Source organism: Tachypleus tridentatus, chromosome 1 (assembly GCF_004210375.1).
Source record: "Tachypleus tridentatus isolate NWPU-2018 chromosome 1, ASM421037v1, whole genome shotgun sequence".
Classification (NCBI taxonomy): Eukaryota; Metazoa; Arthropoda; class Merostomata; order Xiphosura; family Limulidae; genus Tachypleus; species Tachypleus tridentatus.
This window is the reverse complement of record NC_134825.1, coordinates 93,869,682-93,897,245: the sequence shown is the minus strand read 5'-3', so window position 1 is coordinate 93,897,245 and position 27,564 is coordinate 93,869,682. Positions and strand designations below refer to the sequence as shown.

Genomic DNA, 27,564 nt, shown 5'->3' with positions numbered 1-27,564 from the left:
TGGTTTGAACTGGTGTGATTGATTTGTAATATACTTGTTGATAATAATAGTATATAACACCTATAGTTAGTAATATGTAACAGTTATCTTTTTTTTTTTTCTCAGTTTTAAGTTGAGTTCATTTTAATAAAATGGTTTTGGAGCCTTACCATGTTGGCATGTCTGGTCGTGCTATATCTGATGAATATCTGTTTTGATAATAGCCCTGTACTAAATATTATATTGTAAAAGGCTTTAATGTAAGGTTGTCATATCCAAAGCATTCTTTTCATCCTTACTTTTGTAATCTATCTGCTATACCAGTATGATGGTTTTCCAATTTGTGCTTGTTTTAACTATGTTTACACAGAAATCCTTAGGTGCTGCATCTAGTGACTTGATCACTACATTCTTGTACAAAATAGCATGAATAGCCATTTAATTCTTCAGCTGCTTGCGGTATACAACAGTTGAGAGGAAGTATGACTGTAAGCTTTATCTTGGAGAATCCCTACTCTGTTGGACTTGTTTCCATGTTATCTGCTACTGCTTGGGGCATATTGACAACTTTTGCCATTGACCTTTGTGTTCATAGATTTTTACCTTGTATAAGATTGTTCACTTTGCTTACCGTGGTTGAGTTGTGTGTTGTTATAAGTGGTAATGGTGCTTCAAATTAATTTGTATCCCTTTGTTCCAGTGTCATTAAGAACAAGGACTATAATGATTTCCATATCCAAACTTGTTTTGATGTAACAAACTCAATCCTATATTGTATTGTTGTATATTTATATGTATTTAATTTTCTGTACTGTCTAAGATTGTTTATTAAACACAGTGAATTATTAAATATTAACTAAATGTTTCAAAAATATAATCTTTATTATTATTATAATAAGAAATCATTATTTAGAAAATTTAAAAGGTTAAATTCAACTTTATTCTTCAGTTAATAAAATGCATAACAGATTTATTTTCACTGTATAAGGTTGCATTGTTGAAAAAGAATATAATACCTCTTTTTTTTTTTGTCATTCCGGTTTCCAGGCTTTATCAGTTCATCATATAGCTCCAGAAAGTTGGGAGAGTTTAATTAACCACTCACCAGCTATGGCTTTGGTTATGTATGTTTTTGTAAGCCAGGATGATAATCTTGGTGAGTTTTTTGGCGGTATTATCCCTGTAACACATTTATATTTTGGAAATCATATGCCAAAAGTCACACTGGGAAAAGTTGCACAGAACTGTCCTAGACTCACTGAATTAGTCATTAACTCCAATGGAAATTCTTTAATAGACAATGAGATTGTAGCAGTAGCAAAGAATTGTAAAAAACTGAGCTCCCTCGGACTTGGCATCAGTGAACTGTCCTGTTCAGCTCTTGTTCAACTTGCGAAAATTTGTGGACCTCGGCTAAAAGAATTGTATGTTATGGAAGAGTCCCTTGTTGAAGATGAGCACTATGACATAGCTCATGCTGCAGCTGAAATTTCAAGGTGCATAGGTCAGGACTGGGGTCCAGATGTCATGCCTGTGTGGTGATACTGCGCTAACATGATACGTGTAATGAAGTTTGGACTTCATATGCTTTTGTGGAAAAATTATATTCACGTGTCACTAGATATCGGACCTCGATGTCGTACATGTATTTAAATGAGAATATTGTGTTAACACAACTGGGAACCTCATAGTCCACATGTAGTATTATTGTCTCAATATATATAACCACAGGGATGAACAACATGTCTATTAAATATTTAAGTAATGAAAGATTAGAGCAAACAAACTAATAATTAAGTATATGTTTGACAGGTTTGTAGTGAAGCTGTAGCTGATAGAAGTTATATTTAGATCTGGCATGATTCAGTTAGAAATTAAATTTTCTGTTGTTGGGTAAGGCTGTATTAAAAGAATTTGAACTTGTATGTATCTAAGTATTTTTGTGTCATCTCTTATATCAACATTTGTTTACGAGTGGACCATGGACATTATTTAGCAAACATGTAGGTGTACACCTTGAAGCAAGTTAGAAATATTGAATGTGTTTTTAGCTTTCTTTAAAAATTGCTTGTGATAACTCCTAAACATTTAATTTTGTAGAGATCTATTCAGTGTGTGAATATGAAAAATAGCCCTTCTAGTTCAATAACTGATGAATTATAAAGATTAACTTGGATTATTTAATTAGGATGATTGGTGTCACAATGTGTTAATATATCAATAAAAGTTACATTGTGTATTGGAGGAGCTGTAGGATGAATCTTTAAGTTTTATCTGCCTGGAATATAGAAGGGGAGGATGTTTGAGTATCATGAGGTCTACAATAAACATCTCAAAACAGTGATCAAAATGTTTTCCACTTTTCTACAGTTCAAGTCCAATTCATTTCTGATTTTCTTACTCACAAATTAAGTTTTAATCATTATTATGTAAATCAAAACATTTTAAACTAAATTTTGGAGTAAACAGTTTTTTTTCTTACTGATAGTGTACATTATTTTTTTTTAGAATTCTTTATACTCTGAGTACCATTCTGTTTGCTGATATTTGAAATGATGCAGCTTAACTATTTTACTATAACTTAAAGTACAAATGTGACAGTTTTTCATAAATGCAGGTTTAGAAGGAATATTCCAAGTTTTTAGATTAGGGGTTGTAGTAGCTTAGACATCAAGATTTTGTTATAAAAACCTGGATTAATATCATAATCAAATATTAGATAAGATGATACACAAAAGTACAATGTGAAAAATTGGAATTTTTGTGAATAAAACCCTGGTTTTGAAACAGAAACAAACATAATTCTGCCATTACTGATATGATGAGTGTTTAATTTGTGTATGTACTTAAGAAATATGTATAATATAAGGCATCCCTAAAAGTTAAGTAAATCATATGTTTTTATTCACTTAATAAGCACAATTTTGACACATTAGCTATTACAGTTGTTAACATGTTCATGAATTTTTTTTACACCCAAAAGAAACACCTGAATAACTTTATACTTAAAATTTAAGTCAAATGTATGCAATAAATGTAGGATAACTATAATTTCCAAAATATTTGGCATAGATGGTTGTCTGTATGTAAATTTACAAGTAGTATTCAAGATTAATACTCCTTTTGTGGTCTAAGAACAGTAAAAATAGCCATAAAGTAATTTTTAAGCACAAACACTAACACTTATGAGAAAGAGAAAACTGTAAAAAGGCAGGCTATATGATCTCTTAAAATTCTGTGACCTTGATCTTGCAGACCAGCTAAGGGAGTTTTTGTTATAAACAAACAGATTAGGAGAGTAAAATTCAAGAGGTACAGTATTCACATGATTAAAAATCAATTTAGATGGGGTAAAACATAAAAGACATGGTATTTTTGTGATAAATTAGTTTAACAGAGTAGTAGCACTAAGTTCACGAGAGAATGTAAACACAGCTGCAGATAAAAATCATTGAAGTAAACTAAAGTAATACAAGTGAAGTGATGTGTTTATATGTAGAAAGTTGGTCAATGAAAAAAAAAATGTAATATCTGAAAGCTTTCAGAATTACCAGATATTCCAAAAGTTTGAAAGGAATAGATGAAACGTAGAATTTCAAGGCAATATCTTGCCTTCTCTCACTACACGTATCTACTTTTGAAATTTGCCTTGAGCTGACTCCTTCCTAAAATTTACATATTTAATGTAAACTGCACTGGTGTGTGATAACACGCTACAAAAACCCTCCACCAACAGGGGAGTGACACAGCCTTTATGTATAGTAATTCCCCTCAAGTATTTGCAGTCAAAATAACAATTCTTTTAGAGAGCATGGCCTTGGATAGATGTTTTGATTTTTCAGTTCAGTTAGCTAAAATTTCATCTGATATTATGTATGGTTCATGCTGATTTCTTTCCCAACTAACTCTACACATATAACTATATGCATTGGCCCGCTCCTGTTTTTTATTTTTGTCCTGGCTTGTATCCATTCCTTTATCTAGATTCTATATTATTGGAATCCCTTCTGTATGCTTGAGAAGCAAACCCCTTGTTTTCTGTTTCACTTTGTTGTGCCCAGTTTTCATGTCTTTGTCTAACCCTAATCCAGCGTTACCATTCCTCCTTCCATTTCATGTCCGAGGCATTTCATTGAACCCCAGAGGAGTTTGCTGTAGAGGTACAATCCTTTATCTTTACTACATTTGTCCATCCTACTTTTGCTCTCTCTCTCTCATGAAAGACTTCTGCTGTTGAAACTTGTTGGCTCGTGGTGTACTCCTCAATGTCTACTTTCTCCCTTCAGCAAGCTTCTTTTTTGGGCTCCCTTTCTTTACCAAGAACTGTATGGTGGTATTCCTGATTCATTGGAAACCTGGACAGAAGCAGCTTAGTATCAGTCCTCATTCATACTGCACCAGCCCAACTTACATTAAATATGTGAAGTTTAGGGAAGAGTTAGCTGAAGATTATAGTGGTATGTAAACATCCTACCCAGACAGCAAAGAGATATGGCAATTCGAGGTTGGGGGATTAGTATTTGTTAGAAATAATTTTCACTTTAGGAAAATATTAATATCTTAAAATGTAGATTAAAGGTTATAGTTTGTATGATAGTATAAATGCAATTATTTGAATTGGATATCAGCATATAAACACTTCAAAAAACAGTTTCATAAATAATTCTTGATGACAAGAATCCCACTTGAAATAAAAATTTATTTCAGAATGGATGGTATGGGTATTAACATTTTTAGTGATAAGGAGAGAACAGTGTTTTGGCCTTCCTAGGTCATCATCAGGCTAAGAAGGTGAAAGTTATTTGTACCCTTCAGAAACTCTAGGTGTAATTATTTTTCAACTTTAAGGAATGAATGACAGTAGGGAAAAGCTTTATTAGTGGTCAAACTAAAGTAGAGGGATTTACTATTCATTTAATAAATGATTTGTACCTTCCTGAAAAGTTAGTTTATAAGGAAATGTGTATAATGATATTGAAATGCCAGAAGTTACTGTTTGTATACATAAATATACTAAGTCTAGCATTAACAGCACAAGTCATTCCAATTTGGGGTGAATTTATATTGTGAACTACTAAATTTATTAAGTTCTTCTTGTAAACTAGTATCTGATTAAAGTTGGTTTCAACAAATTTGTGTATGTTTTATTTTATTCACAGTTTAATTTGAAGTAATAAACTTCTGTTCGTAAACATTCATTCTCTGTGATAGTACCATTAACAAGGTACCCCAAAAGTACTACCTGTAATTAATTCCTAGTGTGATATAACAACCACAACAGTTGCACATGACTTGATATGAAGTTTAATTGCAAATGTTCACAAAGCTTCTGACTTCAGTGTATTTATCTTTTGTTTACATCCTTTGACATGAAGTTCATGGACAATTGCATGAGACTATTATTATAATAGATTGTTAGAAATTTAGTTTTTAGAATAATAATTTTATCATGTTTCAAAAAAAAAAAAAAAGGCTCTTTGACTTATATTGTGAATATTATCAGTAGAAAATGAGAGTACCTGATAAATATGTAAATAATAAGCCACATTTCTTACATATTTAAAGCTCCCATGTTGATGTAGCAATTCACTGGTGTTTAAAAACATTTCTTTAAATAGTATAACTTCCACTAGCTTATTAAAAGTGAATAAGGTTATTCCAGTCAATATAAAGGTGCAACCATTCTACAACTATACAAGAAAAAACATCTTGATCCTACAGGGGTGGATGTATCTCTGCCATCAAGATACAAGCCCCATACCTTCTCACTTACCATGTAACTGTATGTGATTTTTTTTGTTAAACTAATTCTATGTTCTTGCAGTTAAATAATAAAATAACTAACAATCAAGGTTTAATGAGAAGAACAGTGAAAAATGTTTTACTGAATGGTTCACATGTATGAATAAACGTTTTTTTACTTCTATTTACATGATCTATTTTGTTCCTTAAATTAATAATTGGGAAAAGAGTACACCAGTATTGGATCTTCTCTGACCAATTTTTGGTGAAGATATGTTTTTCTGGGTTTACGTAGTTTTCTTTAAATAACGCTCTGTGGTATAATTTAAAATTTATTACCATGAATTATATTGCATTGGTCAAAATAGTTATTTTCTTAATCCAGTGACTACAGAGTTCAGCATATTTATCCAAGGAATGTATACCCACTTACTGTTATCTTCTGTGGTAAAGCTTGTAGATTAATCTTTACCAGTGGTGGAGACAGCATTAATGTATCACCTTGTGTAAATTTGTGCTAAAATAAACCAAACTTATCTTTTGTGTAGGGTTTTAAAACAATTTTAATATTTTCTCCAAAATTGTTTAAAATATTAAGACATCTTTGGATATTTTCCTGAACACCTGGTAAAATGGAGTTCTTGTTTGATAAATTCGAGAATTAACTTATATATGTAATCGTCCCATTTATTAGAACATGCATTTTTAATCGATGGATAGCATTGTTTTATGATAAAAATGAATTATGTTTCCTCTGTTATTTCATCTACAGAAGTTGTATTTAACGATAAAATTATAGGCATTTATTTAAATGTTAAGCAAATTAAAGTTAACTAGAAAAGTTGATATTACAAATTACAATAGATACTCCACCACATGTCAAATAACATTCTTAGCAATATCATAAACTATGATTCCTCCCATGCTAGACACTGTATGCATCAGAAAGTTTGAGTAATATAGTTACCTAATATTTTACACTTACCATGAATCATTTTACTACAAAATGCATGATTTATCTTGCCTTGGAAGTAACATAAAACTCAATAATACTATGTAACAAGATTTTTGTTTTTCTGGTTCCTGGGCAGAAAGTGTTACTTCCTTATATCTAAAGTAAATGGAAAAGACCTTCAGACTTTGCTTGTGTGGCCTGGGTAATGAGATTTTCAAAATTTACCCATTTTCCAAAACATGCCAGGTAGATTCATGCTGAGGTGCTCATAGAGAATTTGCTCAAACTTACAAGAACCTTCTAGAATGTCGTAGAACTTATGAGAAGTTCTTGAAATGGATACTTGCATCCTATTTCTTCCCCTAGCTCATTTGGTGCACCTCAAAGAGGAATACAACAGCTTCAAGACCTTCCTAAAAGCCTTGAAGTATGATGAGTATAGCTGGGAGGTTATTGGAGACTTCAAATTGGTGACATTCCTGAGGGGTTTCCAAGGAGGCTTTACCAAGTTTCCCTGTTATCTTTGCCTTTGGGACAGCAGAGACACGAAAGCATACTCCAACAGGAAACACTGGCCACAACGGACTGAGTTCTCTGAGGAGAAGCACACTGTCAAGTGGGAGCCACTGGTGGATCTTCAGAAGGTGGTGTTCCCACCATTGCACACAAAATTGGATCTTATGAAACAATTTGCCACAGCTTTTGATAAAGAGTGTGCAGCCTTCAAGTACCTTCGAGACTTCCTCCCCAAGTTGTCTGAAGCAAAAGTCGAGGCTGGTGTCGTCGTTGGACTACAAATAAAGAAGATCCTGCAGTGTACAGAATTCCCCAAGAAGCTCAGTAGGAAGGAAAAAACAACCTTGGAGCAGCTTTGTTGCAGTGATTCAGGGCTTCTTAGACAATCACAAGGTCGAAAATTATATGAAAATGGTTGAGGCTCTGGTAAATAACTACGGTAAAATGGGCTGCAGGATGTTCCTGAAAGTCCATATCCTTGACGCTCATCTTGATAAATTCAAGAACATGGGAGCATACTCAGAGGAGCACGGCGAGCGCTTCCATTAAGATATACTCGACTTTGAACGCCGCTACAAAGGAGCGTATAACAAAAACATGATGGGAGATTATATTTCGGGGAGTGGTATGTGAAAGCGATTTACATTAGTCGCAAATCTCTAAAAACTACTCACCTCTAAACATTTTTGAATAACTTTAGTATACATACATGTAAATCTTGATTCATATGTTGTTTTATTCAGACATTATGTAAATGAAAATGTGCAAATTTCCCCATTTTTATATAGAAAATAGGTTAATTTCTAAATTTCATTATCCAGATCACAAAAGCAAAGTTTGAAGGGAATTATGGCCATTTTCTGTATTTTTACAACATAAGCAATTAATAAATAACACATACTATCCGGGAACAAAATGTGTTACATAGTGTAATCCAATTTAATTGGAAAGTTTGATCAATGAAGCAGTTAAGAATAAATTATTATGAGTAAACGTTTTTCCACAACCAAAACACTAAATATGGTTAATATTTATATTGCATCCAGTAGTTACTTCAACAGAAAAAAAAAAAAAAAAACATATTTCTTTAAAATGGTCTATAACATGGAAAATATTTATCGAGAGCTATTTTAAAATTGCATACTATAAAAACACAAACTGAGTTGATTAATTATTTATTTGATAAAGACAAATGTATATGAGCATGTAGCACATTACTCAAGCATGCGCATATTTGTAATAATCACGAAAAACGAAAGCCTTTTATAAATTGAACTCTGAAGTGATGGCTTTTGTCTTCTGGGCCAGGTGGATTAAGGTGTTCGACTCGTAATCCGAGGGATTCGGGGTCGAATCCCCGTTGCACCAAAGATGCTCGCCCTTTCAGCCGTGGGAGCATTATAATGTTGTGGTCAATCCCACTATTCGTTGGTACAAGAGTAGCCCAAGAGATGGCGGTGGGTGGTGATGAATAGTTGCCTTCCCACTGCAAAATTAGGGACGTCTATCGCAGATAGCCCTCAAGTAGCTTTGCGCGAAATTTAAAAAAATCAAATGTATTCTGTAAGCTTTGAATAAAAGGTATCCTACAATAAATTACAGGATTTAATAACCAACGACAATATATAAAACATATCATAGGATGCGGTTTGATTTTTACAGTGGCTCCTGTAATTGTGCTTGGGAAAATGATCTTTTTGTCAGTTTAGGAATTTTTTAGGTTAAAAACTGTGTACCTGCAGCTATATAAAAAAGTATAATAAATTCATTTATCTATGTACGATTTACTTCTAGCAGTTCTACGTTTTAAAAAGGTCATATTACTGCAAACTATTAATGCTGCCTTAGTTTCTTCAAAAGCATAGGGAGCAGCCAATTTCTCCGATTTTTACAACTTGCCTCTCCATTAAAACTAAAAAATACTAATATTATGATTGACTAATACTAAATTTAGATTTAAAGCATTATTATAGTGTAAGTACTGAATGACATCTTATAATAAAAACAAATAAAAAACATCCGGTCCAGAAACACTAACATGTCTGGACACTCTTGGCAACATTAAAGTTATCGGTATAGAAACAAGTTTTATATCTAACAGAAACAGGGAAATTAAAGAAGCTTATTGCATAGCATTGTTAAATACTGTGACCCAACATTGTATCAATCTCAATCCGAGGGTTATTGACCTTCAAGTCTGGAAATATTTCCAAAACTAAATTCATGATTAAACTTACTTTACATTATTGGTATTATTATTTAAAATTATTTCTCCATATATATATATATATATATATTAGTTGATTTCCTATATATTGAGCTACATTATTTTTTTTCTTACTTCCTACCATCCTTTGTCGGTATTTAATTTAAATTTATTGTTTACTATGAATTTATTTTATATAGATTTAACAATTCTTATAACCATTATGAACTTAACACACACCTTTGACACAAAAACTAAACCTGACACAAATAACTAGGTTACGAGTTCTCAAGGCCAACTCGAATATCCGGCTTACGTGACATCGACATCCGAACCTATATATCATAGTCATGAAATACATGGTGTTCGGAAAGTCACTGTGCACTTATACATTTATTAACAGACAAAACTGCACAGTGACTTTCCGAACACCATGTATAACCTTTTATTCTCCTGAAGAATAATATTTTATTCGAAAGCGCTCCAGTTTTGGGTCTTATTTTGAAATATTACAACTTTACTTAACCTGAATTTATATTCCTTTTATGGAGCACGGGCCCATTACAGAAGTTACCTTTTCCTTCACCTTACATTGCCATTTGAAGATTCTATTATTAAGTACCTCACTTACACACTTCTTACATTAACAACGAACATATTTTAATTAAATCAACTAATGGAGCCACCACACTTGACCTTTTAGACACTAACTTTACTACCAGAGTCTGTAAAATAAACTGCTGTCCAAAATCTGAAGGCTAATGAACATAAAGAAAACATATGCATTTTGCGTTTTTAGACTCAACCACTTATTTGAGAAAAGCTTCGAAAGATGAAAATAAAAAAAGGGGGGGGGGAGACCATGTATATTAATTTTCAAATAAACATTTTCTCCAGGACAACTGCCCAAGTGCACTCTGATGTAAACTCTAGTAAGACTTTCAGACTTCTCAGAAAACTGTATGGAAAAAGACTGAGGTACATGTACTATGCTGATGTACTGGAACAATATTTACAGGTTCAAGCTATACCAAAACCCCTAATTTAAATCCACTCGTTATAATACGAGCTAACGACAAATTGTTTTTTTCACAATGGAAGAAAACTCTTCACTCCACCTCATTTACAAAACTTACGCAAGACTTGCAAATCAATAATTGATAACCTAGGAAAGGAAAATGCTCCCATAAATTTCGAGAACACAATATGTTCCACTGAAGAACAAAAACTATATATTTATTAACAATACAATCAAGGCTTTTGAAAATAACAAAAATTAACAACAAAGACAAAGGTTTCTTCCATAAAAGCCACAATTTCTGTTTACAATAAAATATTAACTTTTAAACAAATTCATACTAGTGTCATCTGTGCGATGCTGTTAATAACTCCAAAAATGAAAATAAGTACATTCAGTTCTCTCCCAAGATAGATCCTACTTCTTATTTCACTAACATAATCACTTTTGTGTATGATCGACACAAATCCAAAAACACTTCCAATGTCATCAATCTGCTCACAAAAACTTCTTAGTAAAGGTCGTAATATTTTCCCTACCCCTAAAATTTTAAAGTCATTTCCGACCTCCAAGAATCTGTACGCAGATTAAGACTTCGATTTTTTTTTTTTTTTCACAGCCAAACAAGCGAAAGAAATAATTTCGACTCGCAATTTAAAGACAAATCCTTCTAGTCACTTCCAGCTAGGTCCGACATGGCCAGGTGAGTTCAGGCATTCGACTCGTAATTCGAGAGTCGCAAATTCAAACCCTCGTCACATCAAACATTCTCGCCTTTTCAGCCGTGGGGGCATTATGTGACGATCGATCCCACTACTGGTTAGTAAAAGAGTAGCCCAAGAGTTGGCGGTGGGTGGTGATGACTAACTGCTTTCCCTCTAGTCTTACACTGCTAAATTAGGAACGGCTTTGCGCAAAATTCAAAACAAACAAACACTCTAGCTAACAGGGAACCAAATCTAGAAAGTTTTATTACTGCAGTTGAAAATAAAGTAATTCAAGCTATTAACCGACTCAAAGTACGAAGTAATCTTTCCCATAAAAAAAACAAACATTCTGTTCTAATTTCACCGATACATGAAAATTAAATTATTATTAAACCAGCTGATAAAACCGACTATATTAATGAAGCTTACCGACAACTTAATGGCAAACCACTATACAAAAGTAGAGTTGGATCCCACACCGCAACTGGTTAAAACTATCGAAGATGAGCTATGTAACTTGCAGAAAAGCCAACAAAGAAAAGCTGTGAAACATTACAGTTCCTTTTACCTAAACACTCAGTTTCAGTTCACTTTTACATATTACCAAAAACACACAAACCCAACAATCCTAGTCGTCCTATTATTTCTAACTGTGATATGCCTACTGAAAACTTATCTGCTTATTTTAATCACCACAAAGATATACTCCCCACGTTTGACATCGTACATTAAAAGATACACATTTTCTAAATATTATCTCTGACATTAACAGCACTATTCTCTGTGCTATGGATGTTTTTTTATCCATACACAAACATTCCTAACGACGAAGGCCTAAAAAGCCATAGGATCTTCTCTGCAAAAAATACACAAACCAAACAAATTATTACAGGCTTAGCTGAACAAGTACCTACACTTATCGGCTTTGAACTCAATAATAAAATTCTATATTCCAACAAAAAGGCACCAAACTATACCAACATTTTTATGAGAGACTTATATAGTAAACTTTTGGCAAACTGCAATGACAAACCAACGTTTTTGAGACGTTATACCGATAACATTTTTTTTTTCATTTGGATAGGAGATGAAGATTCATTAACGTTCTTTTATAGATATACTAACACCTTCCATATTTCTATTAAATTTACTTAGACTACTTCACTATCTAGAGAATATTAGAGTTACATAGAAGAAAACTAATAGATGGTGTTCTACATACTGATTTGTACCGAAATCCAATGGATAAACCACAATACTTACCTAATCAAAGCAGTCAACCTTCACACACCAAACGCAATATCACATTCAATCAAGTACTTAGATAAAGAAGATATGCTCTGATAGTCAGGACTATGACCATCACATTAATTCTTTGAAACAGACTATGATTGAAAGAGGTTACAAACAAAACACTATCACCCAACAAGTTGAGAATGCTAAAATTTACCACGTACATATGCCCTAAAAGAATCACCTAAAAAGAATTCTTCAAGTTCCACTAGTTATTACCTATCACCCAAAACTAAAAAAATCTACTCTAGATGCTAAAGAAACACTTTGACCTCCTCCAACTTCATGATCGATTAAAACCTATTGTACGGAAGTTCCTGTCGTTTCTTTAAGAATATAATTTTGGCTTCATACTTAGTTCACACTAAAGTAAACTCTAAGCCGACACAAAGTTGAAGTCAACCTTGCAATAGAAAGCAATGTCAAACGTGTGTGCAAGTTCATGTAGAAGACGGATAAATTTTCCGATAAAGACAACCAAAAGCAATTGAAAATCACAAATTCCATAAACTGCTCTGGGAAAAATGTTATTTAGACGTTATCCAATGTCTAAAATGTAATTTTCAATAAGTAAGCCAAATTAAGAAGGGAGTGTTTTAATAACGCTCAACAATAAAAACAAATAAAGAGCTTCTGGTCGCAAAACACTTTAACATGTCTGGACAATCTCTTGAAGACATTAAACTTATGGGTATTGAGACAAGTTTTATATTTAACAGAAACAGGGAAATTAAAGAATCCTATTGGATAGCATTGTTAAATACTGTATTAATCTCAATCCTAGGGTTGCTGACCTTCAAGTTTCTGAAAATATTTTCAAATTAAAATTCGTGATTAAACTTATTTTACATTATCAGTATTATTCTTTGAAAATCTCTCTCTGCATATATGAGCTACATTATTATTTTCTTCATTTCCCGCTGTATTTTGTAGTTATCTAATTTTAAATTTAATTTAACATTTATTTACTGTTTATTTTATCTTTACAAAAATTAGTAATTATTATAACTTATGAACTTCACACACCCCTTTTACACAAAACTAAACCTGACAAAAACAACTCTAGGTTATGATTGGCTAGTTCTCAAGGTCAGTTCATACTGAACATGGGGGTTTACACGACATCGACATCCAAGCCTATCTATAATTACATTCATTAAACTTAACCCTTTATTCTCCTGAAGAAGAACAGTCAACTATTCGAAAGTGCTCCAGTTTGGGAGCTCGTTTTGAAAATATCTTATAGGACAAATAGACAAAAGGGGCACGTCAGAGAACCTCGAGATTCAAATTTAAGTCAGAATTGCTCATCTTAACCAAATAACGAGCCATTCTGTCACAGTTATAAAGCTCCCCACAGCTGAAAGCATGGAATGTAATTAGAGGCATATCGCGGCTGTAACCTCCGAACTTACTTTCTGCAGATCCGTACGCCAATTATTAAGTCATCCCTTTCACTAGTACAGTAACAAAAAACTACAACGTACGACTTTTATATCAGAAGGATAAAATGTTTAAATTTTCGAGATGATCTCCAGTAATGTTGGGATCAAAGTAGTTAAGTTCAACGTTGCAAAAAAGAATTCAGCACGGAGCCAGAAACGTTGCCAAGAAACACAGGACAGAAAAAACTGGGCTCGTGTGCAATCATATTTACAGTAATCAAAATAAAGGTGTGTGCAACAAAAACATATACAAACTCTGACTAGATTAAACTTTTACGAAATCCTTTGTATTAGAAATATGTTAAAAACCCAAGTATAGCTATTATAAAACTTGTGACAACTTTGCAATTTGATGTCAAACGATCCACATTGTTTCCCTTATCCTTTGACAGGCCTATTGAAAATTCTTCAGGCAAACAGGTGGGGATGCCTTCTAGAGGGACTGAGGCCAGGATCTTTCCTTCATGCTGTGGTGGGGATCGACATCTATTGTCTTTCATGATTGTGGGCACAACAAGAGCGTGATCAGCCATCCATCGAAGCCGACAGTCACACGGGACGAGGTTTCCAGAAACATTTACAGATGTCGAAGACTCAGGAAGCAATCCGTCTAGAACACCGGGACGCAAGTTGAAGAACTTGTTGTTGATAATGTGAAGTTCTTCTATGTTTCTGGATCCGGCAAACACAGCACGATCAGTAGTATCAATGTTGTTGTCCTCTAAAGAAATTAAGCTAGTATTAGACAGGCCTTGGAACGCACGGGTTTTCAGATGACCAATTCGGGACTTGATAATAACCAAGATAGACACAGAAGTTAATCCATGAAAGACGTCAGTTGGTAGTTCATCAACGTCTAAGACCTCCAATCGTAAAAGAGAAACATTCGTCAGTCCATTAAAAGCATTTGGCTCAATAGTTTGAATTTTATAAGGTAAGTACAACAGTTCTATGTTGCGCAGGCCCCGGAAAGCAAAGCTGTGGAGAACTTTTAAAGGATTACCTTGTAAAGATAAAGTTTTGATATTTCCACTGTCAGCAAAAGCGTCAGCTTCTATAGCAGTAACACGATTGTAACCCAGGTATAAACTTCGAACACGATAAATCCCAGAAAAAGCACGTGAAGATAATACCGTTAAAGGGTTGTTTTGAAGGCTTAGTACTTCTAAGTCGCCAAGTCCTAGGAAAGCATCTGGGGCAACTTCTGAAATTAGGTTTTTGTCTAGAATGAGTCGTCGAAGGTAGGTTAGATTACGGAATTGAGCGAAACCTATCCTCCTAATCTTGTTATTGGAAAGCGAAAGCTGACGGGTAAGACGTGGAAGATCAATAGGGACTGCTTCTAGGCCAGTGTTGTTGCACATTACCTACACAGAGTAATAACGTTTTAGAAGTATCCACTAATTAAATATACTTCAGGAATGCAGTTTCGAATGGGTAGATAAAGATGTTTTTATAACGTTTCATCACTTACAAGCGGTATGTGATCATGTAAAGTGGCAAACACCATATAAATAAAATACCTCGTTATCTGTTCACTAGAAACTGCTTTAATAAAGTACAGTTAGAGAAAAAGTGATTAATTTCGGAAAAAATTAGAAGTTCAAACAAAGATTCGAACGTTCTTTTGCATGGCATTATTATTAATCATTTGTTTATACTTACATACATACATACATATATATATACACACAATATTCCAGTAGTCTCCAATAACTTTTCACATGAAACACTTCAGCTAATGACCATAAAGCTTAGCGCTGAACCTGTTGGGGAGTAAATCACTCTCCAAACACAGTTTTATTTATTTTTATAATTTTTGATCATATTGTAGGCCGCCACAAATCACGTTGTCAAGGATCTGATATAGCCTTGCCAATTGGAGACCACTGCAATGCAATAATACGAGTTTTTATTGGGTTAAATCAATTAAACAATGCACTTAGCTTTTGCACACAAGTAACTCGGTCTAAACCAAACTTATGCTAGCATACGATAAATACAAATATCTACATTTTCACAAAATGGTATGATATAAATGCCCATCATAATTTTAATAATTCGATAAAAGTGCTCATTAGTACCAAATAAATTTGTACGGCAAGTAAGCTTTCGGGATCATAACGTATTTTTTCTACATGCAGCCAAACTTTAGACTGCGTTATGGCCGACAAGTTCATAATGTATTTTCTCAGCGTGTTTGTCAATATTCGTCTAGGCATTAGATCAACACGTTATGGTCCTTTAGATCAATAGCCAACACGACTATAACGTATTCCTCAATACATTGGATTAACATATTTAAAAATCTGAATCCATCCCATGACACTACGAGATGAATAAGGTTGATGCTTTCAACCTCCGGTTCCAATGACACAAGATGATCAGAATTGGGACCCTCCCTATGATACGATTGGGTAGACTAAAACGAGTCTAGCTCAAGTACATAATAACATGACGTGGACCAACCTCGAATTCGAAATAAGACAATAAGCCCGTAGCAACTGAATCACGCTCCTTTGGTTTAACGTGTGCGCGTGCGTGCGCGCGAAAGAGAATACATAGGTAATATACCTTCATATTATCCAATAATAGCTTGACCTATTAATATTACTCGGTTAAAACATTTATATTAGAGTAAATGGCAGAATAATACATTGTGGTCAGCGTAAGTGGTTCCATAATGATGGACACTAAATGTCTAAAGATAAAAAAAAATGTAGCTGCAGTGCTTCTTACATATAGAGAAGTTCAATACTGGTAAAGTTGAGTAAACTTTAACTTGCTTACTCCCAACTGGTAGTACGTTTCCTTATTCTTATTTTCCAATTAAGATTTTGTCCTCTTTATTTTGGGAAGCAGTGAAAGCTGATATAGATGTAGGACGTTGCAGGCTTGAGCATCAATATCTCACTCTTATAATTCTATATCTACTGCTACTCTATTTTATTCATGTGAAACTAGCGATTGGAGGTTAAGACGATAGACGGTGTATCCCGCCAGCAATATGGCTCATACTTCCGCAGTCATTTCCAAAACCTAGGGTACATTTTATAATCCACATTACATTATGGCTTCTGACCTTGGATCTTTTAAATTAATGCAGCGTTATTTGTTTATTTTTAAATTTATATTTGTTTTGGCTTGTGGAAAATAAACGTAAATATAACAAAATAACTCAAAAAGGAACTCTTGGTGAAATAAGGTTTTGAGAACATCGTTAATCACAGGAAACGGCTTATTAGTCAAACTTCATTTACTATATAAAAGTGTTTGAATTGGACTACGGTAGTCATTTAACTAACACTGACATGCGTAGCTAATGTTAAAAATGCACAATAATAAAAGTTATGTTTAAAGTGGTAACCGTATTTAATTTTCACATAAAAGCTTGTTCTTGGTTTATCAGTTTTTGTGCTATAATCAAGATAAATTTTTACAGTAATAATAAAAAATTACGGAATCATTTTTAAAGGACACAACAATAGACCTTTTATTCTTTAACTCAAGAATCAATAAACACCGGACTATCAGTGCGCTCATGGAAATTGACTTAAGTATTTCGACAAGTTGAATCCTTACCATTGCGAGATCCGGCATGGCCAAGTGTGTTAAGGCGTTCAACTCGTAATCCGAGAGTCGCGGGTTCTAATCCTTGTCACAACAAACATGTTCACCCTTTCAGCCGTGGAAGTATTATAATGTGACGGTTAATTCCATATTTCGCTGGTAAAAGAGTAGCCCAAGAATTGGCAGTGGGTGGTGATGACTAGCTGCCTTCCCTCTAGTCTTACACTGCTAAATTAGGGACGGCTAGCGCAGATAGCCCTCGTTTAGCTTTGCGCGAAATTCAAAACACAAACAAACCTTACGTTTGTGATTCTGTTGTATGCTGATCAACAGTGCCATAACGGGTTCTAGAGGTATACGATTAAAAAAACTTTGCATGTCAAACATTGAATAAATTTGATTTCTTGCTAAAATTACGCCTTTATATGTTAAGTTAAAATTAGTTTCAGTACGTTTTAAATTATTCATTTTAAAACAAATCATGTTTAAATTATTTAGTACTGAATTGCCCTCCGCTGGTACAGCGGTAAGCCTACGGATTTACAACGGGGTTCGATTCCCCTCGGTGGAGTCAGCAGAGAGCCCGATGTGGCTTTGCTATAAAAACACGCACACACCTATCTTAATTCTGATAAGTTGTTTCAGAATACACCCTATTTATGTCCTCGATGACAGTAGCTATATAAAAAAAAAAAAAATCCTCTTTTACGTTTATAATCACAAACTCTACATAGTTAAAACTGGATTATTAGGAATGCTATTTTACAAGGGTTTCTTCTAATTAACTTTGATTTTTGTTGGTCCCTCAATTATTTACATGGACTGTCGAAAACGTTAGGTTGTATAACACTTTTCTTCTTATCACGCGCACGTTTCCTTTTCACTTGGTAGCTTAGTTGAGAACCTGACACTCCAAAGCCCTACAAGTTGTATTGGTTACTAACCTACATAATAAACCATTTATCTGCTTAAAATTATCAAGTGTCTGATCGGTATTTGTACTAGACATATTAATAAGTTGAGTAGAACACTGTGGCTGGTAAACTGTTTTATGATGGGTTCGACTGCTTACTGAAGATAAAAAATATTATATTGACTGTAGGAATTATTTTTAAGCATGTAGACAGCCATATGCAGTATCAAATGAAAGTTTATGATGAGATTATCAAAATATTATCATTTTATGGTGAAATAAACCAGTACAAGATATTTTTAGTATTTTTTCCTTATTCATTCACAGGTCTTATTTGTACGATTCAATTTTGTTCAAAAGCTATAGTTTAGCAAATTTATATTTGTAAAAATATTGCTATGAATATTCATGCATTTAAACGTTTACGCACTGTATATTTTTACAAAATGTCGTCATTTAGATGCAACAAACTCCGTACAAGGATATCAGCAAGACAAGATATAGGCATTCAGGTTTGAAAATATCTTTTCATTATCATCCTCCAAATATATAAGCAGAACATATTGTGATGGATGCAGTTGAGTTTTTTCTTAAGAGTAGTGATCTAAACAAAATGAAAACAAAATCGGCTAAATTGATAATTCTTTCTGAACTGCAGTAGATATGTAAACAGTAGGTGGGGAAAATAACCGGTTTGCGAGTTTCGTTGAATTCGGTTAGACATATCATGCTGCATGTTATATAAAATCACAATTAGTATGTAATATCTATAACACTGTTTACATTTAATATTTACTAACTTATAGATTTTGCGAACTAAAAGTAACTTGCTTAACGACTTCTTAAATAAATCTACAATTTTCATTAGTCTTAGGGCGCTGAAAATGTCGCAGCTTCGATATGTTCTCCACATTGATAGAGTTCTATATGCTGAACCTATCAAAACGTTCGCTAAAGGGACCTGGACAAAAGTTAAAACTATATTGTATGTAAAAACGTCTGGTACGGATTGAGACAATTTTTTTTATGTAGAGGAGCAAACTGACTTAGAAATCCAGCAAGCTTCTTTAATCCCCTTTTAATAACAGAGGGAGACATCTGCTCTAAGGATTCCTCAGATAATGAGTGCAAGATGAGAAATCTAGGTACAAAAGTCGACTAAGATTGTGATTATTGAACAAAGTCATCCATCCGTGGCCATTTACAGGTTATTGTTTTTCTCAATTTTATTTATTTTTCTTCATGAATGAGGGTACCGATAATAAAGAACATTTCAGTGCCCACTGTCCCTACCCACGACGACGTCATACAAGAAGACGCATTGTAATGCCAAACAAGGACACTGGAGCAACGCCAAGGTTTCGTGAGCATTATACCCAGCCGCCAGTATCAGACGCAATGTCCATAACATCTGTTGAGAATGTCCAACACTGGTACTCGGTTGACTCTAACCCATATGGACCAGCCGATTGATTCTGGTGGGAGGCCACCCCAAGGCCATCTGTCTATAGGAATTCAAAGTCAAATTGGTGTGTTAGGGTTTGCCTCCTCATCCACCAGAATCGTTTCCTCCCCTTTACGGGTAAATTGAAAGTACAGAACCTTCTCTGGGATGTTCTCTCACCACGTACAGAAATCCACCTCGAGGAACAAAAACGACAAATGTCTAATATTGCAAGCTCTCAGTTTAATTAATTACTGGTCTTGAGGGGTTGTCTCTGTTATGGTTGGCTACATTATTTTACTGGCATCCTTCGACCGAGGTTGTTACATATTTGTTTAAATTAAATACCGAGTAAATGTTCATAGGAATGTTGTGACAGACATAATTTTACTAAGCTGTATAGCTTTTGAAGAAAAGTTAAGATATACAAAAGAAGACGTGAATAAATAACGAAAAAATATTAAAAAATTTTAGTTTGGAGTCAGATTGCCCACGCTGGTTTATTTCACAACAATGGTAATATTATCATAGATCTCAACATAACCTTTCATTTGATGTCATACATGGTCATATACATGCTGAAAAATAACGCATATGAAGATTAAATCAATTTTTTTCCCCTAGACTTGTTGAACCTACCTTACAACTATTCACCGACTACAGTGCTCTTCTAATTCACTACTGAAAAACCTTAAGGCTAAGCGTTTTGAGTGGCTTTTCGAATAAATGGACTCTAAATAAATGGCAAATGCAATTATATTTATGCTTTCCCGAATTATTAAAAAGGCGAAACCACAATAACTGTTACTGTAACAACTGGGTTACATAAATTATTGTGACTGCTACCATGTTTGTTTTTACATCACACAGCCCAAAGTGCTTCGAACTGAGCGAAATATGTTGTCGAAAACGGACCAGATAAATTTATCTAGCTATATAACGAATGCAATATTTTAAAAAATACAATATGCCTAATGCTAATTTGTTATGATAAATGTAATCATGTTTCGTCAGCTTTCGAAAGGTGTTCAAAACATAATTATTAGTAGGTTTTGTTTAGTCATTGCCTTGAACTTGAAAGGATAAATGTAACAACATACATCTATGAAATAGTAGTGGCATTGATCATAAAAAAAATTTAAATCACTTACATTAAACCAGTCTGCTAGTTCATTAGAAAATAAATTATTTGAAAATGTAAATTTGTACCTCCATTCCTCCGAAACAAATCGGGCATTTTTTCGGACAGCTTTCGACAAAATCTTGCAATAACAGTATTGCAAGAAACGGTAACAAAAGCTTGATACTCCGATGTGTCAGCATTGTTATAAAAGCGGTAGTTAATCTCACTTCAGAACAACCAGTGTGTCAATATATTTCTGGCGTTTAGACCTTTGTGTTTGTTCAATAAAATCCACTACCACCGAGGCTAGATGTATAGTGGTAATACTCGCACCTCAGTTTATCAGATCTTCTCGGACGTTTTATAGTTAGAGAATGCTGGTTCAGGTGTTTTTCACCCTAGAGACATAAAAGAAGATATGATTATGATGAAAAACAATACAAGTAAATTTAAAGAAGTAATTCGATTGGATTTAGTATAAAGAAGTATACAGTAAAAGCCAATAAAAGTACTTTGACATTTTCTTTGTTTGTCTCACAAATATCAGTAACATACACATGTATACAAGTTGAGATTTAAACTATTATAACACCTGATTTGGATTACCATATATTAAAATAATTTTTCTTTTTTCACAAAATTGAAACAATACAAGAAGACATCTTTACCGTTTATTACACGCTTTCGAAATATGTTAAAATAGTCAGCGTCATTTTAAAACATCATATTTTAATAACTACACTTTGTAACATAAATTTTGTTCCTGGATAGTACGTGTTATTTCTTAATTGCTTATGTTATAAAAGTACAGAAAATGGCCATTATTCCCTTCAAACTTTGTTTTTGTGACCTGGATAATGAAATTTAGAAATTAACCTATTTTCTATGTAAAAACGGACAAATTTGCATATTTTCATTTACATAATGTCTGAATAAAACAGCATATGAATCAAGATTTACATGTATTTACACTAAAGTTATACACAAATGTTTAGAAGTGAGTAGTTTCTCAAGATTTGCGACTGTAATGTTAATCACTTTCTGGCTGCTTTCTCTCTGGCAGAGTGGGTACAGAAAGCGCAGGGCAGTGTGACATTGGGGCGATGGATGATGGAAGATCTGGGTGCATGACAGTAGATGCATTCTTGGCCAGCGCGATGTTTGGAAGGGTCCACCCGGCAGAAGTAGCAATTTCTTGAGGGGGTCAGCAGGTTCACGCCAAATTTTTGGAGTAGAGAACTTCATGGCTCTCTTTTCCCCTCTGTACCATTCTGCAAAAGAGCAAAATAAAATTGTTATTATGAAGAATAAATTTATTTCATCCACAACTAATGTGTAACTTGTTCATGCAAAGTATTTTGTATGTGATATTTTTTCTATACTATTGGAAATTAAAAAAGATTTAAATTTTAAAAGGTTTAAAATTTGTGCAATATAAAATCTTAATATTCAACCAAGCAAAAATTGTCCGTCTTACCTTCTAGTTTTTTTGTAGTGCTCGCATGTAAAATGAGGCGCTCAGGGTTTGTCTTTGATCCCCGACAGGCATGCCGAAATATGCCCTATAGGTTTCACACATTTTAGTAGATGCTGTCACAGATTACTTTTTTGCTCTTGTCTTGATAAATTGGCCACATACATAGTAGAATGCGTCTGGAGAATGCTTGCAGCTTCTTGATGCCATCTCTGATACAATAAGATAGGTCTGTGTTCACTTAGGCAGCTAGAACTAAACTGAAGTGGTGAGTGATGCCCCCCTGTGTGTGTGTTACTATGGAAAGTTCCAGAAAAATCTAAGTTCTATAACATTGTTGAAAATTCTTGCAAGTTCGAGAAATTCTCTAATCAGTCACTCAGCACTAAATCTTCCTGGAATGTTCTGGAAAATGGGTAAATTTGAAAATTTCATTATCCAGGTCCACCAAAGCAAAGTTTGAAGAGAAAAATAGGTCTTTTCCACTTACTTTAGGCATGAGCAACTGGAAGATAACACTTTCGCTCAGGAACAAAAAAAAAAGTAAATTTTGTTACAGTGTTATTTAATGGCAGTCATTTAAAAAAAATAATTATATTAAACTGTAATATTTTAATAAATAATTTTATTATTAAAACCTAATGTTTTTATTAACATCAAGTACTATTGTTGATACTCACCATACCAATATAGGAATACAAAAATGGATTTCTTGTACGATAATTTTAGCTATTTTTGATTGGTATTTTCAGGTTTTAATTGTTTATACTGTATATTTGTTGGCTGATTTATATTCGATGTGTAAGAGTCCTATACTTAACAAATGTTGTATTAAAATCTCTTGCATCATTTTTCACTGAATAGACTAATTTTTTTTTCAAACTCAAAATTAATAAAAATGGTCATCTCCGAGTTAAGACGAAGAAATGTGCGGCTTCATGCCTAGGTGAAAAAAGGTTTTTTTTTTTTAATTAATGAAAAATAGTCTCTTTCGATTAAACAATAGACTAAAATAATACTTGAGAATTCGTACTAGTAACACTCAACGTTGACTAGAGTTAGAAAAGGGGGCTGGAGTGTTCCATTAATCATTTTCGTAGATGTCAACTTAACACAAATGGGTTCACAATGAAACTGACGAATAAAAATAGTTTACCCGTGTCTCTTGTACACGTTGTTTTACAACCACGTCAGGAACCAAACACTGTCACAATTTCTGTTTAGACATCTTCAGTTGTGTCAGGTCTAAAATAAATATATCAACTATAAGTTAAGAATTACTGTATTCAACTTTTTTTTTTTAATTACTACCAATATCATTTCTTGTGAGCGTTTGAGCCCATTATTCGATATTACAGTACGTAGCATAAAAGCTATTATTTTATTCATTAAATAATTTACAAAATCCTATTTCGCGTTCATCAGCCAAGTTACCAACCCCAATTTTACGATTTCCATATACCCATATAATTTTATTTCAGTTGCTGAACACACTTTACACTTTCAATAGTGAGCGTGTTATAAACGCGACAGTAAATTCCGTTATTCGGCTAAGAGTATGTATACACAAGTGTTGCTGACTGGCACAGCTTTGAGTCTTCTTTAGTAAACTTGCCACATAACAGAATGGTATTTGTTCATTTCATTACGTACGTTAATTTTTAATACAAATTAATAGTTATTACTTTATTTGTGGAAAGTATAAAATACACCAGGAAGATTAATTGGTATTACTCAAGGTTAAAACAACAAAAACAAAGCAATACTTTAGGTTATTAAGTGCTCAGTATTCGCACTTTTTATTTATAAACTTCATTTGTTTAGCGTTTGTCCTTTTAAACCATTTTATGGTTGACTATCAGTTGCACAGTGCCCATTCAAGGATTTGTGGTTGAACTACTATTTATTACGACTACATGTATAACATTAGAATAGTTTTATTTTTGATATAACCAAAATACACAAATTCTCACACTTTCCCTTCCCTCACGGTTCGTCACCATAAGCGAAAAAATATACATTTCTGACTTACAAAATTAAAAAAAAAAAGTAAAGCAAGAAAAAAAAAGTTAAACGTGCACATTAAACTACGTGCTCTCTCCGCCGCAAAGAATCGAACCTTTGATATTAGTGTTGTAAAACTGCAAACTTACTGCTGTCCCGCCGCAGGATAAAAAGGGGAAAAACAGTATAATTATAAAAGCTGTGTTGTAAAGAATTAGTATATATATCATATATACAAAACAAGCTGACTGACGAGTAATAAATTCAAAACTTAAATCTTAGTATTCTTGTAATTATCACGACAGTTCAAGGCAGTGTAACATATATATACGCCGATACAACAGAAAATTTAACAAGGGCTTTTTTCTTTCCAAGAAAAAATACTAAACCGTATGACTAAATCTCTCTATGGGAACACACACAAACTTATGATTTTCTGAAGCTCACAATGAACAAAAATACTTAAATTTAAAGAAGGGGACTAAAAACTTTGCGACATACTTGTTGCAAAAAGTACTTTATTCAGCGATCTAGGCAGATTTGGTTGTTATTCTTTTAGCGCATAGCTAAGCAATGGGTTATCTGTGCTTTGTCTATCCTTTAAAAGCGTTTGAAGTCCATAAATTTACTCTTGAAGCTCCAAGCGCCAAGGTATATTACCCCCCCCCAAACTCTTACAATAGTCACCAAAACTTTAAGAACTTTATTCACATTAATATAACAATATTATGATCTAATATTTTAGTAATTTTCCTATGTTTAGAAACTAGTATTTTAAAACGCAGAACTACAATTTGAAAAGTTGGAACGTATATTTTGAACATGAAAAGCCACTAGGTAAACGATTAAGTCCAAAAAAATTAGAAGTGTTAAATTTCTTGTATTTTAATTTTTATTATTACGTATTAATTTATAAAATACTACAAACTTGCAATATATAACATTTTAAGAACTTTTAGTATTCACACTTAACGTGTCGAGATTTTACTCCTGGATTCTAAAAAGACACTCACTTTAGAAAAACTACAAACAGTTACAAGTGTTCTGACTGTAAAATAAAATTAAACAGTTGTTAAATTATAAAACACAAAAATCCAAGAGCCTTACTTATATTTAGCGAGTTATTTTACAGTACATCTTGAAACTACATAAATCAAAGCCAGAGTTGTCTCTGTCGGCAATTGGCCAGTTCCCTTTCTAATGCAACCTTACGTGCAAACTCTTGTTGGCTTGGCATGGCCAAGCGGTTAAGGCAATCGTCTCGTGATCAGAGGTTCGCGGGTCTAAATCCCCGTTACACCAAACATGCTCACTCTTTCAACGTTGGGAGCGTTATAAGGTTACGGTTAATCCCACTATTCGTTGGTAAAAGAGTAGCCCAAGAGTTGGCGGTTAGTGAAGTTGAGTAGCTGCCTTCCCTCTAGTATTACACCGTTAAATTAGGGCCGCCTAGCGCAGATATCCCTCACGTAGTTTTGCGCGAAATTCAAAACAAAACAAACTTGCTTTGTTCAAATTTTTCAATTAAATTTTACATATAATTAGTATAAGTAAAGAAAAATGATCAATCTTTTCATTATCAATACCTGTAAAATATGGTATTTCTGGATCATTAACAACTGTTAATTTCCTGGAACTGTGGCCTCTCATCAATTTTATAAATAAGTCAATTTTGTTTCTTTAGAAACTTAAAACAACATGAAGAACAATTAAATGCTGTACACGTCATTAAAACTTTGTAAAACAAAAACAACTACAAATCTTTCGAACTCAAACACTCTCACAAAATATTCAAGATATAGTCATTCACTTGTCCCTGTAAATGATTTCTGAAACTTCTTAACAATAGAATAACAGACAATAAGTCATAATAGAAAAAAAAATGCAACCGATGAGGCTAATTATAAAATTGTTAATTACATCTGGATGCACTCGTACAGCGACATTACTTACCAGACATTAAAATGAAAGTTAATATATTAAAATGAAATTATTTTTTAAAAAACAGAATGAATTTGAAATGTGAAACTTAAGAAATAATACCGTTTCAATTTAACTTTCAAGAACACAGATGTGCCTACCGCAAAAATTAAATACCGAATTTTAACACTGTTAACCTTGAAATCTGTCGCTGAGAGAAACGATGTTACTTTCAATGTAACTATATTTCACATGAACAACATGAAAATAAAAAAAAACTTCTTATTAATATGCAATTTCTTTGTTTCTCTGCCATGGTCATACACTAAGATCCATTATATTTTAAAGATTATGAGTAACCAGTTACATCATGACGTTAACTGAACTTAGGAAAAGTCTGGTAGTGCAAATAAAACTACTTCCATACACTGAAACTTTGATATGATTGTTTTTAAGCTTTCTGGAATTAACTAGGAGTAACGAGAATATTGTTGTATGAATACAAATTTAAGAAGTCCTCTGTCGGATTTAAACTGTGTTCTGGTTACCATTCTCTACGTATTTTATAGATATTATTTACTGCGCTTACCTTTAACGGGCAACGACCTCAGCTTCACGTAGAATACAGAGCGAAAGGTTAATGATTGAATTTTATTTGGACGATCGTATTAAAAGAAGAAAATTTTCTTTTAAAGTTCAGTTACTGCAAAAAGAGCTGATAAATGACATACTGTTTATACACCCCTCAATCTTATGTACATGCATGCATACCAACTCCTCCAACGTAAAGAAATCGCTGTGACGTCATTATCCTTCGCGGAGTATCTCGTGTCGACTGATGGGGACCATCCATATTCACTTGTCAGTATCAAAGAAAAAACAAACAAGCTTGTTTTGCATGTCGTGGCTGTGCAAGAAATATCCCAAACATGATTTTACAATATTGACGCAACCACCTTTTCCAAATTATGTACACTAAAGCTATGAGCAAAAACGCTAATAATAAAACTTATATTTAGTATATCATGAAATATATATACACCGATGTTAGATTAAAAAAAAACATCCTCAGTGAAATGCGGTTTTCCTTGGTATTGCAAGATGATATGATTTGGCAACATGGGCTATGACTGACACAGGAAAGAGTAAAATAAAACTAGAAATGAATGCCCCTCATATAACTTTCTTAACGTGTAGGCTTAGCTACAGTATTGCGTTCTATTTCACCTAATAATATTCAAACTGTAACACAGCA

At 33.4% G+C, this 27,564-nt stretch overlaps 2 protein-coding genes across 3 annotated transcripts in view; one reads left to right on the top strand and one right to left on the bottom strand.

Moving 5' to 3' along the window:
• Positions 1 to 5,111, top strand: part of LOC143255744 (F-box/LRR-repeat protein 3-like) — a 38,256-nt gene extending 33,145 nt beyond the window's left edge. For both annotated transcript variants that reach the window (XM_076511911.1, XM_076511920.1), the window contains one exon: positions 1,027 to 5,111. In XM_076511911.1, the coding sequence (XP_076368026.1) occupies positions 1,027 to 1,521 (495 nt within the window). In that variant the 3' untranslated portion in view covers positions 1,522 to 5,111. The remainder of the gene's footprint in view (positions 1 to 1,026) is intronic.
• Positions 2,862 to 27,564, bottom strand: LOC143255754 (uncharacterized). The gene is made up of 5 exons (XM_076511932.1): positions 27,352 to 27,564; positions 26,899 to 27,216; positions 23,542 to 23,630; positions 20,998 to 21,309; positions 2,862 to 15,228 (listed from the first exon to the last, which is right to left on the bottom strand). The coding sequence occupies exons 4-5, from the start codon at positions 21,109 to 21,111 to the stop codon at positions 14,152 to 14,154; spliced, it is 1,191 nt and encodes a 396-aa protein (XP_076368047.1). The 5' UTR covers positions 21,112 to 21,309; positions 23,542 to 23,630; positions 26,899 to 27,216; positions 27,352 to 27,564; the 3' UTR covers positions 2,862 to 14,151.

Coding starts and splice junctions, on each gene's coding strand:
- LOC143255754 (XM_076511932.1), bottom strand. CDS start 21,111: ATGCTGACACATCGGAGTATCAAGCTTTTGTTACCGTTTCTTGCAATA. Junction 15,229..20,997: donor TTTGTTTCGGAGGAATGGAG/GTACAAATTTAC, acceptor TACTCTGTGTAG/GTAATGTGCAACAACACTGG.